At 21.2% G+C, this 18057-nt stretch overlaps 1 protein-coding gene across 1 annotated transcript; it reads left to right on the forward strand.

The window, feature by feature from the left end:
* The first annotated feature begins 17291 nt into the window (after window positions 1-17291).
* LOC113367920 lies at window positions 17292-17805 on the forward strand. The gene is made up of 3 exons (XM_026609494.1): window positions 17292-17405; window positions 17479-17613; window positions 17669-17805. The coding sequence occupies exons 1-3, from the start codon at window positions 17300-17302 to the stop codon at window positions 17803-17805; spliced, it is 378 nt and encodes a 125-aa protein (XP_026465279.1). The 5' UTR covers window positions 17292-17299.
* Window positions 17806-18057: the final 252 nt, after the last annotated feature.

Here is an 18057-nt window from a genome sequence, read left to right on the forward strand (position 1 = left end):
GAGAAAATGTCGATATAAATAATTTAATGCAATTTTTTTTCGTTTTGCAATTGATACTCGAATTTATAAATAATTCCAATTATTTGTTTTTAAAATAGATTCTATAAAGAATGCTGTGAAATTGTTTTTTCTTAAATGATAAAAAATTTACTCATACTTATGTATGATCTCAAGTATATTTAAACAAAATCATGTAAATTCAATTAACATATTACATTTGAAAACACTATATAAACTATATGGTAATAATAATAAATAAATTCATACTTTAAGATAATTCGATGTAAATTACATACTTGTAATATATACAAGGTGAATTGCACAAACTATTTTGAATATATCTCGAAAATAAATAAAAAGTAGATTTTGTTTTGTAAATTTTGATATATTTGAATAATTTAAAAAATTAATTAGAACGTAAGTTGCATTTAAAAAGTTTTACTGCAAAATTCCCAATATGCTAGTAAAAATGCTTGTTGCTATTTTATGTACGAATAATTTTTTTTTATATCAGTATAATTACAAAAAATCGTTTCTGTCTCAAATTTCTTAAGATAAATTAATTTAAAAAAAAAAAATTTTAGTACAACTCTGATGTTTAGCATAGAAAAATATGTCAATATGATTGCAAAAAAATATTAGTTGCATAATACGTGAAATAAAAAATTCACAAATTTATTGTTTTAAATTATTACAAAATTTTAACATTGATGTTTCAATTTTTACATGTTATGAAAATAATGAAAAATAGATACACTTAACTTTATATCGTTTCAATATTTTACGCAAATAATAGCTGTTTATTTTAATTTATAAAAAATGACTTATAGTCTAACAATAATTTTATACTCGTATAAAAGATTGTTTTTTATCTTCTTTAGATTAAGGTAAGATAAGACAATGGAATTAATTACATTCGAAATATTTTTTTTTTATTAAAGGCAGAGGTTTTTTTAGGTTTAGAGGAAGAAAATCATGAATATTTAATTATGTTATCAGAATTAATTATGTTTTCAGTAAAACTATTTATCATGATATATATATATATATATATATATATATAAATTTGTAACTTAAGTAAGTTAAAAAAAAGAGTGTGCATAAGGTTCACACGCAATTCAAGTAAAACTTTTTTGCTATTATACGAGATGGCATTTAAGTTAAAAATAAATACATCATATAACAATTTTGAATAATGTTTATTAGTAATATGGTAACACTCGTGATGCACACATTTATTAGTGTCGTCAATCATTATACACATTTATATAATGATAAATTATGAATTATATATTTATGATAGCATTAAAAATATTTATAATATTTAAAAACAATAATGTAATTAAAGCCATACTTGAAATATGACGTGATCGGTTTGTCATTGTAATTAGCATTTAGGACTTGAGAAATAAAGTATTTGCTGATTAATAAATTATATAATATTCGTTCACACAGTGAACTTATAACAATCTTGAATAATTTCATTAACACTATCAATAAATAAATGGATAGATGACCATTATGAAGTATATCTGTATATACATGTTAAAAGGCTACACAAACTATTGTTGTGCTTGATCTCTTGTTTAGAGTAATAAATCTGAATATCAATTCATTCTTTATTATTTATAAAAATATGCAAATTTGTAATACTTAGAAGCCATCATGATCGAAAAACATGTAGACTTTCTCTAAACTTCCTAAAGTGTCTGAGATATAATTTTAAAAAAGCTATATCTTCGGCATGTTAGAATAAAGCTGTAATGCTTTAATATTTTTTAATATCTATAAAAATGCAGAGAATTATTATGTTAAACAACGCCTAAGGAAATTTTATTTACACAATATCACTTATCATGTAATTGTGTTTAAAGAACTTCGTGTAATTAAAATTAACTGCTTGTTTTTACTTTTTCGCTGGCGATACAGTTTCATTCTTTGAATAGCTTTAATAACTGTCTTGTCTATAAAAATCATTTTCGTTTTAATAACTTCAAAAATAATTTAAATTACTTCAATAAACTTATGTTTCTTACACGGCACAGATTTTTCATTTGTTTTATTATTTTCAATATACAATCAAAACAATCATACTCGCGCGACACGACGACCAATCACAATCGACCCGTATAAAAATGATATGATCGAAAGCGAATGACGAATTATTGGCACTCGACTCGGCCGTTGCATTTGTATGGATTTACACCCTTGTCGCGCCTAAAGTAGTTTTACTTAAAAAATAATCATTATTTGATTTGTTCATTAATTTTATTGGCATTGTAATTTTTTTTATAAATGATATTCTAAATATATTTAATCTTTGAAAATATACAATATATATTTTATCTATTATTTTTATAACAAATTTAAAAACAATAACAATTATTTGGATCTGGTTGATGGCTAGCTCCAGGTTCTCCACCACATTTTCCTCCCTTTTTTTTGCAATGAGTTTTGCAATGATTATTACAATCAGTAGTAGTTTTAGTTTTACAATAATCAGTTACAGTAATCTCATTAGTAGGCATGGCATATCTTACCGAAGTACCTGTTAAAAATAATAATATTGTTATTTTTTTTTTTCTTTTTTCTTTTTGTTTTGTCAATGAAAACTTTATTCAAGTAAATAAAAAATAAGCACAAAACTTAAATTATATTTTCTAAATGTGAATCACTCACACCGTGGAGTTATTTCCAAGCATAACACTGACAATAGAAATATTATTTTCTGAACCATTTTTTATTGTTTTTAAAGTATAGTGAACTTCAAATAATTATTGAATATAAACATTAACTTTTTTTGTCTGATATACATAAAAGTTAAATCAAACAAACCAGTTATTATTGAAATTATTTTGCATATTTTTTTTATTATTGATTTAAATTATTATTATTTATATAAATAATTTTTTTATATTGTTTATTTCGACTTTGAAAAATTTGAAACATATTGTTAAGGTTTTTCAGCCACATGTATAATATATACTAAGATGTTTTTTTTCGACTTGTGGCTGAAAAACCTTAAAAATAAATAATTTTATAATATTTATATTTTATTACATACATCCATATCCTTTGTAACAAAGTTCGGTGCACCTATATTCAGCGCAAATTATTTCGGAGATAAAACAAAGGGCAACTATGATCAATATCTTTTTCTTCATTTCCTTCACATATAATTTCATATAATATCCTTATTTTCCTCTATATATACTTACATATATCCCTATATATGTGGTTTACACAGCTATTGCTCAAGCACATTATATAAAATTATAAAATAATTATTATTTAAAATTACAGATCAGTAGGTACTTCCGATATATATAGACATATATAAAGTTTCTTATGATACAAAATAAAAATTATAAAGTTTTTTCAAAAAAACTTGTGTTTCAAAAAAAGTGTGTTCAAACACACTCTCAACTTCATAGTCTCTAAACAGATATGAATGATATGGAATCGACTCTAAATAATAAAAGTTCTTAAAAATTAATGAATTTTTCGTACGATAAAAAATACATATGAAAAAAATTAAACGCTATTATAAACAATTATTACATACGTCTTTGTAATTTCTTCAGTATGAAATATAATTTAAAAACAAAACTTTTGTGTGAATATATTCAAACAATTTTGAAGAAAGAACTTAAATTTGAACTTAAAAGTGCTTTATTATAAACAAAATCAAAAACTATAAATTATTTTGAATAAAAAAAACGCATGACATTTAAATTTACCTAAATTCTAATTGCAAAGCAATTAATGCATAATTTTCAGTTTATTGTGAAATTTTACTAAATTTTTAGTGCTCATAAAAAACTTTGATTAACTTGTTTATTTTACTTGTAAGTATCATATAAAATAATTCGTTGACATTATTTATAATAAAATTAGCTAAATGTTCAAGTGTCAATATTACTGCAAAAAGTCAAGTCCAATTTCTAATTTAATAACAAAAGTTTTTTCCATTTCATATACGAATTGTATATTTTCAATGAACCATAAACATTTTACTGGAATATTTGATTTTTTTAAATTATTCTTAAAAGTTGTTTATTTATAATTTAATAGCGTTTTCCACAATTTGAGAAAAAATATGAGAATTTAATGTGTAAATCACAAATTTTGTTTTGTCCCAAAAATTGTCTCTAGTAATATTAAATGCTCCTTTATTTTTATTTTCTAGTTAATAATTTTGTTAAACTAAAAATAAAATATGTATTATTTTTATTATATTTATTTCAGTGTGAAAACATTTTAAAATATTAGACTAAAATACTTTGTAAAATTATATATTAATTAATTTTGTATTATAATAATATATCTTTTACGGCTCTGATGTTTAAGAAAAATAACGATATTTAATTAAATTTTATTTAAATATTTATAATATTAGTTGCAAAATAAAATGAGCAACTTTGTTTTGCATTTTAATTTCAAAATATTTTCTATTGACGTTTAACATTTTATAAGTTGTTTATATTCATATTATCTATTTATTAAAATTATTTATTATAAACTTTTTAACATTATGATATTATTTTATAACTTTGGATATAAATATAAATTAATAATATTGACTTATGTTTATTTTTTTCTTGAATTATTTTTGTATTTATTATTAAATATTTGTCCTAAATTTTATATATTTCTTTATTTCTTAAGATTTATTAATTTATTTACAAAGTTTTGAGTAGAATTTACAAGTTCTTATTTGTTTATAATAATTATTAAACTAAACAGTTATATTAGAATTTTGATTTTAACATTTTTTTACAATTGTATATCAAATTATATATAAATAACTTTTGTTATTAAATTAGAAATTTGACTCGACTGTTTGCAGTAATATTGACACTTGAACATTTAACTAATTTTATTATTAATAATGTAACAGAATTTTATTTTATATAATACCTATAAGTATAATTATAAACAACTGAATCAAAGTTTTTGAAGAGCATCAAAAAATTTAGTATATTTCCACAATAAACTAAAAAAAATGGAATAATTGTTTTGTTATTAGATTTAAATTAAATTTTAGCAATTGTTTGTGTTCTTTCAGTTGCTTTAGATTAATTAAAAAATCAAATTTTGATGGAAAAAATCGGTAAAATTTGACCAAAAATTGCAGTTTGTAGTTTTGTATATGAAAATGTAGATGGATTTTCACGTCTTAAATTCTACTAAAAATTACTAAAAATGATTTTATATAAATTTATATAGACATTACAGGGACATTGTGTGAAGTCTTTAAATTTTAAAATGAATAATTTTAATTAAATATTTATACTTAGATGGACTTTTTTAATATACTTTGGAAAAGATTTCACTTATTTGAGGTCTCATTTATAAATGTTAATATTTATTCAAGAAAGTTGTTTTTCTTAATTTAATCTTCTTCCATATATCTTGTCTGGTCTTTCCTTCTACAATAACAATGATCAGGATTTTTATTCTTATTTTTGTTCGAAGTTTTACCACATTTTCCACTTTTTGCTTTACAAAGTCCAGTACAATGTTGTTGACAACTTAAATCACTTTGTCCATTATTTCTGCAATAATTTTGAATTTGGGCATAAGAACTTTTAACTTCAATCATTGTAGTAGTATCTGAGAAATAATAAAAAATTATATAAAAAAAAATTATATACGTAATTCGCATTTTTTCAAACCTGTACTCAAGCCTCCATTCCAGCATTGTCTTGTAACATACCATTTTTCACAACTAATTTTGGAAATTAGGAAAAATAGTAAAATAGTAAATCAAAATTTCATTTGTATTATTGTTAATGTATCATACCTTGTGTACATAAATTTTTTGTTCGACTAAAATTTATTTTTGTTAATTTATATGGAAATTCAGAAGGTTTTTGTAAACATATTTTTATTTTGTAAACATATTTATTGGGCAAGTAGATTTTTTGCGAAATTTGTATTGTTCAAAATAAATTATGTAAAAAACTAACAATTAACAAATAAATATATATATATATATATACAGAAAATAAAATAGAAATTTTTCTTAATATTTCTTAATATTTAATTTTTCTTATATTTACTACAGTAAATATAAAATTATAACTAAATTATAACACATGTGGAAAGTTTGAGAACGACTTTTGAGTATAAGATACAGTTGTATATAATTATAATATTAGACAATTTAATACTTTAAAATACTTTCAAAGATTTCATTTAATTTGCATCACTATTTTAAAAGTTATTGCAAAAAGTACAAAAAATGTCACCGCCATATATAGTATTTAACTTACACACGTGTTTCAAGAGCGATTTTCTAGTATAAAATTAGATTGTATAACTTTGTATTATATGACAAAAATATAGTTAATTTAATACTGTAAAATACTTACAAAGACTATATTTAATTTGCTAAACTATTTCAGAAGTTATTATCGAAAATATAAAAACGTCACCGTTATTGATATTTATTTTATATCACAATTGTATCAAGAGCCATTTTCAGAAAAAAAAAATTGTGTGATATATATGTTTTATATATTATATATATAATATAATATTTTAAATTTAACATTTCTGGCAATTATTCTTATAACAAACAAAAATTATTTATCACATAATATTTTATGAAAATTTCTATATAATTAATTTTATTTATTTAAAATATTTTTTATATAGAATTTCCTAAAAAAATATATTATTAATTTATATCATATTATAACAATTTTTGTAAGATTTTTTCTTTCTTTCTTTATTTATCTTGCCAACAATTTTTATACAAATAATTGTAATATAAATATTAAAATTTAAATAAATCCAATTTAAATGAAAAAATAAATTATTTTCAAATTCTATACAATTTTAAATTATGCACAAAAACGTAAATATTTATAATTTGATTTTTGCAATTTGTCATTTTAATATAAAAATTTAGCAAAATTTATTCTTTAATATTTTTAGTATAAAAATCAATTGAATAAAAAATATTATCTCATTAGTGAAAAAAAAATTTATATAAATATTTATATCTAATATTTATTTATAAATATATGTAAATTATTACACATTGTTTGTTTTTTGTTTAATATTTATTTTGTTTTTTAAATTTTTCTGAAGATATATGGGAATGAGTTCCATACAATATGTAGGTTGCACAAAAAAATTTATTTTCACACAAATAAAATTTAAAAAAAAAATTTAGTCATCTTCAGGCCAATATCTTGAGAAATCTCTTCTTCTACAATAACAATGATCAGGATTTTTATGCCTACGATGCCTAGTTTTTCCACACCTTCCCTTTATTGCATTGCAATTTACAATACAATGGTGATAACATTTTGATTCATTTTGGGTATTATTTTTACAAAAATTTTGAACTTTGGCATATAGAGTTCTAATTTCAATCTTTGTACTTGTATCTGTAAAATGAAAAAATAATTTTAAATAATTTTTTTTATAGGTAAATTGCACTTTTCCAAACCTGTGCCTTCATTCAAGCATTTTTTTGAGACGAACCAATCAGGACAGTTGATTTTGGAAATTAGGGAAAAAAATAATATTGGAAAAAGTAATTTCATTTTAGAAAATGAAAATATATACTAGTATGTATGAATAATTTTTTGTGCAATTAAAATTTAATTTTGTGGGAAGAATTTTTGGGTAAAAGTTACACATTGGTAAATATAAACAAGTATAAATAAATGTGCTGAAAAATATTGCAAAATACCAAAATATACTAAAAAACAACAACAAAAATATTTCTAAATTCAAATTTTACAATTAAACTAAAAAATTTAAATTACCAACATTCATAAAATCCAAAATGGATATTTGGCTATCATTTATAATTTTTGCCCTAATTTTTCAAAATGTTACACCCTTACAAGTGACAAAATATTGCAAAAGTGGAGGAACTGATCCATGTACGAAAAATAGAACAAATTTGTAATAAAATTATTTTCAAACTGTTTTTTTATCATTTTTAGCTCAAGATTTAGTGGAAGTTATAAATAACGCTTTCAAAATCGATAGCGATTTTTGCAAAACTGGAAAAGATAAGGGTTGCAAAAAATTTTGCAAACAAAATTGTAAATCTAAAGAAGGATATTGTAGTGTACAAAATAATTGTATGTGCAATCCTGTACCATATTCACCACCAGTTGCATAATAATCAAATATTAAAATAATACTGGAAAAAATTAAAAATGAAATAAGCAAAAAAATTAAAATTATAGAATGCTAAATTTTACAAATAATTTATATTTATTTACATACAAAATATTATATAAATTATAATTAGTGCATAATAAAGTTCAAAGTTTAAGTATAAATATAAATTCTAAAAATGTTATTGGTAAACTACCTTATAATTTTTTTAAAATTTGTTGACAACTATTATTAAACTAGTTGGTTTGGTATTTAGCCTTGAGGCAAGTTACATGAACTTCCCGATATGTGTAAATAGTCGACTTAATCAAAAAAAATGTGTAAATAATATACTTCATCAATCCTACTTTAACAAAAAACGATAATAATTTTAGCAAACTTGTTGTAAGGCCGTAATATTACAGTAAGTTCTATAAAACCATGATGTATATCGCCAAAAAAAGTTCCATGAAAATCGGCTTAATTTTTTTTTTCAACAGTTAATTACAAGAAAACGGCTCGGTAGATTTTCACCTAAAACTGATCAGTACCATTCCCAACTAATATCTTTCGAACAGTTTTCGATTTTTTAAAATCGATTCGTTAGTATGAGCTTAAATGTGAACGAAAAGTTTAACACTTTTTTCCAAATTACAAAGAAACGGCTCGGCCGATCAACGGCACAAAACTGAGAAACGATAATCCTCATCGAGATACTTCAAATGCTTTTCAAATATCTGAAATCGGTTCAGTCGTTTTTAAGCAAACGTCGATGAAAGTTCTAATTTTGACAAATGCCAAAAAGACCATACTAATTTTTGTAAACTTTGACAATTTTTTAAAGCTAAACCAGTTGTCGTAGGGTCGTAATATTTTAGTATGATGTAGAAGACTATGGTATCTACCGTCAAAAAAATAATTATAAAAATCGTCAATTTTTTTTTTTAAACTTTATTACAAGAAAACGGCCCGGCCGATCTTTACCAAAAACTAATCAGCACGATTCCCAACTAATATCTTTCGAACGGTTTTTGAATTTTCAAAATCGATTCAGAATTGCGGGCTAAAACGTAGACGAAAAATTTTTCACTTTTCTGCCATTTATAAAGAAACGGCTTGGCCGATCGTCGCACAAAACTGACAAACAATAGTTCTCGTCGAGATACATCGAATGGCTTTTAAATTTTTGAAATCGACCCAGCCGTTTTCGAGAAAACGTCGATTTACGGCAAAATATCTGTTCACATACACACACACACACACACACACACATACTTTTTCCAAATTTGGTTTCATTCGATTCAGAATGGCTTGAAACGTCGAGAAAACATAAAATTAGCGAATCGGATTTTTTGATGAAAACATAAACTTCTCCTTCGGGAAGTTAAAAATTACTGTACAATCTTAAAAAAAATGTATGAAGTGGTATTGATGTAATTTTTATATGGGACATTTTCTATTCAAAAATCTTGAATATGTTTTCTATAATTGATTAAATTAAATTAGTATAAAATATTTAATCATGTATAAAATTAATCATTCAGATAAACAGCTAGGTACTAATATAATTTTCCTAATTTCTAAATATTAAAGAAATTTCATACAAGTCCCAAAAAAAATTTAGTATTTTGTTAATAATAGTCTACAACAAAAACAATATATTTTTTCTAGTATAAATGATAATAAATAATAAACTTAGTTCTATATTTTTTATTATTTTGTATACAAGGTATTGTTCAACAAAAATATACCAAATATGTTTTTAATAGTAATATTATTATTAACTAATGTATTAGTATTTTTATTAGGAATAATATCAATATATTTTTGTTTATGTCATAAATATATATTAACATATATATTATACTGAATAATTTAAAAAAATGTTTCTAAGACTTTTTATATTTTTATATAGTTTTTTGCCATTACTTTCGAATTTCTGAATAAGGGTGGAAACGTATAAATAAATAATTGGCAATTTTATTTTGTACCAGAAACTGGCTGCTATATAGGTAATATATAGGAAATATATATATGATTAATTTTTTAAAATCCTATAACAGTCATAAGACATCTTTATATGGCTTTCGATAAATCAAAGTTTTTTTTACTTATTTCTAGTTTCTTTATTTATATATTTTTTATTATTTACAATTTCTTAATATTTATCCATATTGTTTTTTAGTGCAATAACAATCATTTTTGCTTCCTCTCATAACATATTCATAACATTTTCCATATATATAAGGTTTGCAATAATCTTCACAAAATTTATCACAATCTTTTGTTTTTTTCCAAATACTGTCATTTGTCTGATTACAAAAACCTTTTACTTGCCATGTACTACCTAGAAAAAAATTCAAAACAACTAAATATTTAACAAAATCATACTTTGAAATGATTTTACTCATTATATTAGAAATTGTTTCAGTCGTGGTCAAAATTCTTATCGTTGTAAAATAGGTTTTTATTTTTATATTAATATAATTTACCAAAATATTTTTAATACTTTCATTTAATATAATAATAATAACAATGACTATACAACATAATCTACTCTATACTACATAATCCTAATTTACTGGAAATATTAAATTTATTTCAAAACTAAACAAAAAGTCCTATTTTTGCGAAAATATATGAAATCCAATGCCCAAAATCAATGAAATAATGTAATAATTGTAAAGAATATCATATTTATATTATCAAAAATAATGCTTATAAAATTCCACGTTCATTCCTCGATATATTGAAAGACTGTTAAAAACTTATAATATTATTTTATATATTTTATTAATATTATTTAAATAAATATTTCTACTTACTATCATAATATTCACAAGTGAAATTCTTCTGTGCAGAATATGCATTTTCAAAAACCAAAACAATTAAGACAGAAATCAAAATCAACTTCATAATTGCAAAATAAAATGAAATTTTAATTTAAAATTTGAATTAACTAATATACATCTGAAATTATATCAAGTTGCCAAAAATTGCAAAATTATTTATATGCAAAAAATGATGAAATTTTGGAAAATATTTGCTCAAAATTTATTTGTTGTTCTTAAGAGGATAACAATATCGACAAAATTATATATTGAATAGTATACTTTTTTGTAATTTGTTTTCCTAAAATGTGTCGAAATTTTGTGCAATTAAATAAAGTTAAATTGTTTTTTGTAAGATTTTTTTTTAATTTATTCACACATACATATATATTTATTTTTTATTTATATACACTGGTTTTCACTGTATTTGCTATATATTTATTATAAAAAAAAATTATATATAAGAAATAAAATAAATAAATTTTATATTTCATATAGGAAATAATGTAAAGGAAAATATTTCGTAAATTTAACTAAATGGGATTTTTTTTAATGTTTATTATGCGTCTTTTATAATGAAATAATAATCATGTTTATTTTTCTCCTCACATTTTTATAGCATTTTCCATTTATATTAAAAAAGTTATTTCTTTCGCAAAATCTATCACGATTTTGTGATCTTTGCCCAATTGCTTCATTTTAGTTGCATAATTTTTTTACACACACTTTATGAAAAGAATTACTTACGCCAGAAAATTATTATTTTTTGAAAAATAAAGTAAAATTATGAAAGGTTTATTGTATTTACAAGTAGTCTCAAACATGAGGTAGGTTTGGGCAAAAATTGGAATTGGACGTTTGGAAAAAATTCTATTAAAAATGAAAAGATTCAATTATTTTTTTTATTTTTTATTAAATAAATTTATCAAACAAAATTACAGTTTATATTGACATAGGATTACAAATGATAAATGGACTGGAAATAATAAATTTACAGACATATTGATAAACATCAACAGACATATTGATAAAACGAAAAATCTTTTAAGAAAATTAATTGATAATTTTAGCACCAATTAGTATTTCTTGGACTTTAAGTTAGATATATTAGTATTAATTCATATATTTTTAACAAATTTTTCTATAAACGGATTTATCAAAGGAACAGTAAGGAATAAAAAGTTAAATCTATTTAAAATAAAATTTTAGAATAACTTAATTACTTCAATATTTTTTCTCTATTTTACTTTGAAACAAAGTATTTGCTATGGAGTATTGTTTTCTGTGAACAATTAGTTATATTTTCATTTTCTAAATATCATTATCCACACTTTTTCTAAAAAATGATAAATTGTGGAAAAACGAAAAATAGTTCTGGAATTATTTTTATTTGATTCGATAATGGAATAGTTACAGCAACTATCCATATTTATTTTGTAGAAATATAGTAAGTCAATCTTAAGATATATTAATTCGAAAAAGAACTGTTTAACAAGCCAAAAGCTGCCCTATCTAATACATAACTATAATTATATGAAATCATATTAAAATTGAATATCTTCAATTTTTTGTTTATAGAAAAAATAAATATATATTACATATTAGATGATATATAATTACAACAATATTTATAAACAATCAACAATTGTCAACAATTTTTGACATTATGTTTTAAATAATATATTAACAACAAATAAGTCGATTAATTGGTAGAAATCTTTTGCTTGAGTTTCCAGACATGGCGTTCCTGAAATGTCTCATTACTTCCTCATAATAATTATTTATTTTTATTTATTATTAATTATATGTGCAATGACAAGATCTCATTGCTGGATAAGTACCACCTCCAATTGGGGAACAATAACTTCCTGAAGCTTGACAAGTGTTTAGACAAAAACGTCTGCATTTAGAATAATTTCTATCATAATCTGGGCATAATCTTTCTCCACTATTTGGCAACTGTAATGGACTAGTTACTTCTTCTGTTTTTTCATCCCAGGATCCTTCAGAGAAACATTTAATTTATAAATCAAAGTGCAAAAAATTTCTGGAATTTTAAAGAAACTGGTTTGGATTTATATATTCAATTTAAAAAACAAACTGCATAAAGTAGAACAAAATTATTTTTACATTTAAAATTTTTTGGATTTGAAAATCGATTTCAAGAAATTGGTTTTAATAATTTACCTTTTACAGAGAGTTGAATGCTAAAGCACACGATAGTAAAATTGTACTTTTCATTAAAAAACTTTCTAGCACTAATTTACTCTAAACTAAAATCTAACCTTGGATCTTTGGAGATCTTCCTTTTAAAAGTAATTTTTTTAACTTTATCTTAAAAAACTTTAATTAACTATAGTTATAATTTAAATAATATAAATATATATAAATAATTTATAATATTTATACAACTTACTCCCTTCTTTTGTATAAGTTTTACAATATTTCGAAACTTTAACACATCCAATAAATTGTACTAAGACAATTATTAAAATTGTTACAAAAACAAGCTTCATTTTTATAAAAATGAATTGTTAAAAATCTAATAAAAATAATACAAAATGAATTTAATTAAATTTTTAATTAATAATAATCTGCACATTTATATATAAATATGAAAAAGTTTTCATTTATTTTTTCTGATTGCTAATATTTATTTAAAAAAGCAATTTTTTATTTAAATTGTGATGAAAATAATAAAGAAATATTTTTTTTGTAATAAAATTCGTGATTAGGATTTCTTAATTATTTATTTAGCAATAGATTTTTTTGCTGCAATTTGAGATTAAAAAATGTTGTGTAATTTTTTATGAACGATTTTAATTCTTCAATTATACATATATTATTTGATTTATTATTGATATATAAATTTATAGATTATTATTTATTTATATTTACTGAATTTTATTGATAAGTATATATTATTTGTTTATTTAAATGTATATTTAAATTTTAATTTTTGATTTATACATTTTTATTTGTGATGATTTTAAACAGAATGTTTTCTAAGGTAAGATTTTTATATGAACTATTATTTTTAATACTTTCTTAAGAAAATCATTTTTTTATTGAGTTAAATAAATTTAAGAGTATTCCAGGAATGCATTTAACGACTTATTGTACTTCTACTATTTTGTCCCACATTTACAAAAAATAAAATAAAAAAAATTACACATTAATATTACATTATTAATTAATTAATTATTACACATTATTAATAATTTTTGTTTTTATAGTATTCATTTTTCTATCTATCACAAAAATCCAAACAAAAATCATATTAAACAAGGATGCAATAAAATATAACTTAAAATAACATAAACAATAATGGCAATACAAATAGACTAATTATTATTATAAAGTTTTATAAGCAACAGAAATTTTAGAAATAATATTTATTTTTCTTACAAAATTTTACTTTATTTACTAAAATAAAAATATTATTTTTTATTGGGTGTTAGTTTACCTCCGAAAAAAAATTGACAATAACAATAAACTGTAGAATCATTTCCATAAGTATTACAAAAACCAAAATCTAATTTACAATTATTTTGGCAATGATCATCACAAATTTTATCAAAATCATCATTGTCTTCTTCACAAACTCCAGGAACTGCAATTTCATCATCAATTATCGGCACATTGGCTAAAATAAAATATTTATATTTAATAAAATAATGATTCATTATTATTATTTTAATAATAAAATTTTCGTACGTATTTTTTGGTAATTTCGACAAATTTTGGGTAAATGTATACACTTGTTATTTTCTGCTTTTAAAGAAATCACACACAGTAAAAATAATAATAAAATTTTATTCATTTTTAAAAATTATAACACTTTAGTTTTTTGCCAAAATAATAACAAATTAGGTGGAAATAATTTTTAGTATTGTTTACTTTATATGAGAACATAAAATTTGGTCCAAATATTTTTTTGTTTATATTTATGTCGTAATATTTGTTTTTAATTTGGAAATTTTTAGGAAAAAATATAAACCGAGACAACAAGAAAAAACAAGTTAAATATAAGGTATAATTTTTTATACAATTGGAATTCAAATACTCTAAATTAAAAAAAAACTATTTTTAATATTTATTAATAATGTTTAAAATATTGTTTTTAATCATTTTTGCAATAATTTCAATAAATGCAAATAGAGTTACTATTAGTTCTAATGAAATTAAATGGCAGGCAGAATGTGATAGTAAGATATAAATAATTTAATAAATATAAAGTAAAAATAATAAAATAAATAATTTGAATTCAGATTTTATTAAAAAAACATTTTTTTTATTTTAATTTTATTTTATTAGACTCTTTTTGTAAAACATATTACAAATTGTAAATTAGAGAAATATTAAAAGAATTAAATAGTCAAGTGTTAGAGAATATTTGTACTGGTTGTTTGTTTTTTCATTTTTTGATATTTTTTTTTATAGAATATGATCCAAAATCCAAAGTAAAACCTATGTCATGTTAGAGAAATTTTGTACAGTTTTTGGAAAAAACAATACAATTTGTGAAAAATATTGTTTAGAAGATTGTTATGACGATTGTGGAGGTTGGCCAAAAGGAGAATGTCTTCATGGTGATTGTTATTGTACTAATGAATTCGATTATCAAATATGGAAAATTAATTAAATTATTATTATATACATTTTATTTATAAAAAAAAATACAATTTATAAAATTTTGTTATATAAAATATTAAAAATTAAAATGATTTCAATAAGTTGAAATTAATTATAACTGTCTAATATATTTAAATAAAACGTCGGTTTTGTCTAAGCCATGTATTACTATATCAACTGCATTTTTCATAATAATAAAGAAAAATAATGAAAATGCTCAAAATGGCTGTTCAAAAGCTTCCTGAACCAGATTTTATTCAATAACTGAAATCGAGTTAAAATAAAATAAATAAATGAAATTGAACTAAAATTAATCAGGAGTGTTAAAACTTATATTAAAATAATGATATTGTTAGGTAAATATTTTTTTGAAATATTGCTAAATAACATACGTAGTATCATTTATATATATATACATATATATATCAATATATATATATATATATATATATATATTTCGTAATAAAAAATAAAGAAAGAAATAACGAAATATAAATTGAGTATAAAATAAATAAATATTTATACTAGTTTTTTCATCTCAAGAAGAAACATTTCAAACTATAATTTTTATATAAAAAATCTATTAATTATTCATAATTATTAACAATTTATTAATAAATTTGCAAAAATGAAATTGGCATTTTTAGTTTTAGTAGCATTTATTTTAATAGAAAATGTTTTAAGTTCTGGACTATGTGTAAAAAATACAAATGGTAAAGCTTAATATATTATAATGATAAAATTATTAAAAATTAATTATTTTTATAATATTTACTAGCAAAAGAAACATATTTAACAGCATTGTGTACTTCACAACATTATGACAATGATAATTGCATAGAAAATTGCCAAAAATATTGCAAAACTAAAAAAGGAATGTGTGGATTTAATGGAGTTTCTGTTCGTGAACCAAAAAATTGTTATTGTTATGATTAAAAATTGTTCAAAATTTTATATAAATAATATATAAATGAATACAATAAAATAAAACGCTTTGAATAGAACATAGTTTATTTTTTTTCATCGAATTTACTTTACAATTTACGGTTTTTGTTCAATATTTTTAATATTTCTGGTACAAAAATGTATATAAAACAAATACAATATTTAAAATATACTTAAATGCTCTATTTATCGATATATCACATGCCAAATTTGAAATTTTCCTATTGGCAAGTTGCACATGATTCGTCATATTGTGAAACAAAATCAAATATATTTTTTATTATTCAAAAAAAATATTTAAATAAATTTCAAAAAATTGTTTAGGCTATGTTACTATGTCAAATACTACATTTTAATACTTCATACCAAATTTAGTAAATATACATTATAATAAATACAATTATTTAACAAAAATGAACTTAAATTCTCAAAGTGTGACTTTCTTCATTTTTAAACGAATTTTACATTTTTTATTTGTGTACCTAAAACTTCGAGATTCATTTTTTATAGATCATTTCTTATGTTGATTATTTACACATATTTGGTTGTTCATGTGCCTTGCCTTAAAGCAAATTGCCACTCACACCTAGTTTGTTTATAGATATGGCAACATTTTAAGAAAAAATGTATGTTATCGAAATCGAGTTACACAACTTGTTGTTTTCTTAAAATGCGTTATAAATATTTATATGAATATATAAAAATTGCATTCATATATAAATTTAGGTCACAAATATTCATTATAAATTTTTCCAGCCATGAAGTTAATTGTTTTAATATTTTTATTAATAATTTTGGAATTTTGTAATGTCCAAAGTTCTGGTACAAAATTGTACAGTCAATATTGTACCAAAGGAAGTGGAAGTAAGAATAATATTATAATATATTTTTTATAAAATCAAATATTTATATTTCTTTTTATATTTTAATAATTTAGGCAAAACTAAAGACAGAAATCCTTCAGGTGGAATTATTGTAAAAGATTTTTGCACAAAAAATAAAAAATGTAAGGAACATTGTATTACAGAATGCGACTTGAAAGGTGGTTCTTGTGAAAAAAATGATTGTCATTGTAAAATGCCTAAATAAAATTAAATATTTATATTTATTTTTATTTTTTAAAATAGGCAGAAATAAGGATCGAAATCCTACGGAAATTATCGTGAAAGATTTTTGCAAAAAAAATAACGAATGTAAAGAACATTGTATTACAGAATGCGGTTCTTGTGATAAAAATGATTGTCATTGTAAAATGCCTAAATAAATATGAAAAAAATTAAATTTATTCAAAACATATTTTTGTAATATTATTTTATTATTATTTAATACCTAGAAAAAACTCAATAACATTTTTCATAAAATTAGATACATTTTAAACTGTAGCAATCGGAGTAGCAATCTTACGGTACAAAAGCTGAATGTATGAAGAGATAGTTGTCTTCATGGCTAGTATTAATATATATAAAATTATATCCGAACAAATATAATTATATTATTAAAAAAATTTCTACATATT

Source organism: Ctenocephalides felis, unplaced genomic scaffold (assembly GCF_003426905.1).
Source record: "Ctenocephalides felis isolate EL2017-DRISC unplaced genomic scaffold, ASM342690v1 CF-g0.4_SCAFFOLD_01170, whole genome shotgun sequence".
NCBI classification, from domain to species: domain Eukaryota; kingdom Metazoa; phylum Arthropoda; class Insecta; order Siphonaptera; family Pulicidae; genus Ctenocephalides; species Ctenocephalides felis.

Bases quoted from the DNA above. Each gene is read 5' to 3' on its own strand.
- LOC113367920 (XM_026609494.1), top strand. From the start codon at position 17,300: ATGAAGTTAATTGTTTTAATATTTTTATTAATAATTTTGGAATTTTGT. The intron at 17,406-17,478 runs GTAAGAATAATA...TTAATAATTTAG, and splicing joins TTGTACCAAAGGAAGTGGAA to GCAAAACTAAAGACAGAAAT. The intron at 17,614-17,668 runs GTAAAATGCCTA...TTTTTAAAATAG, and splicing joins TGAAAAAAATGATTGTCATT to GCAGAAATAAGGATCGAAAT.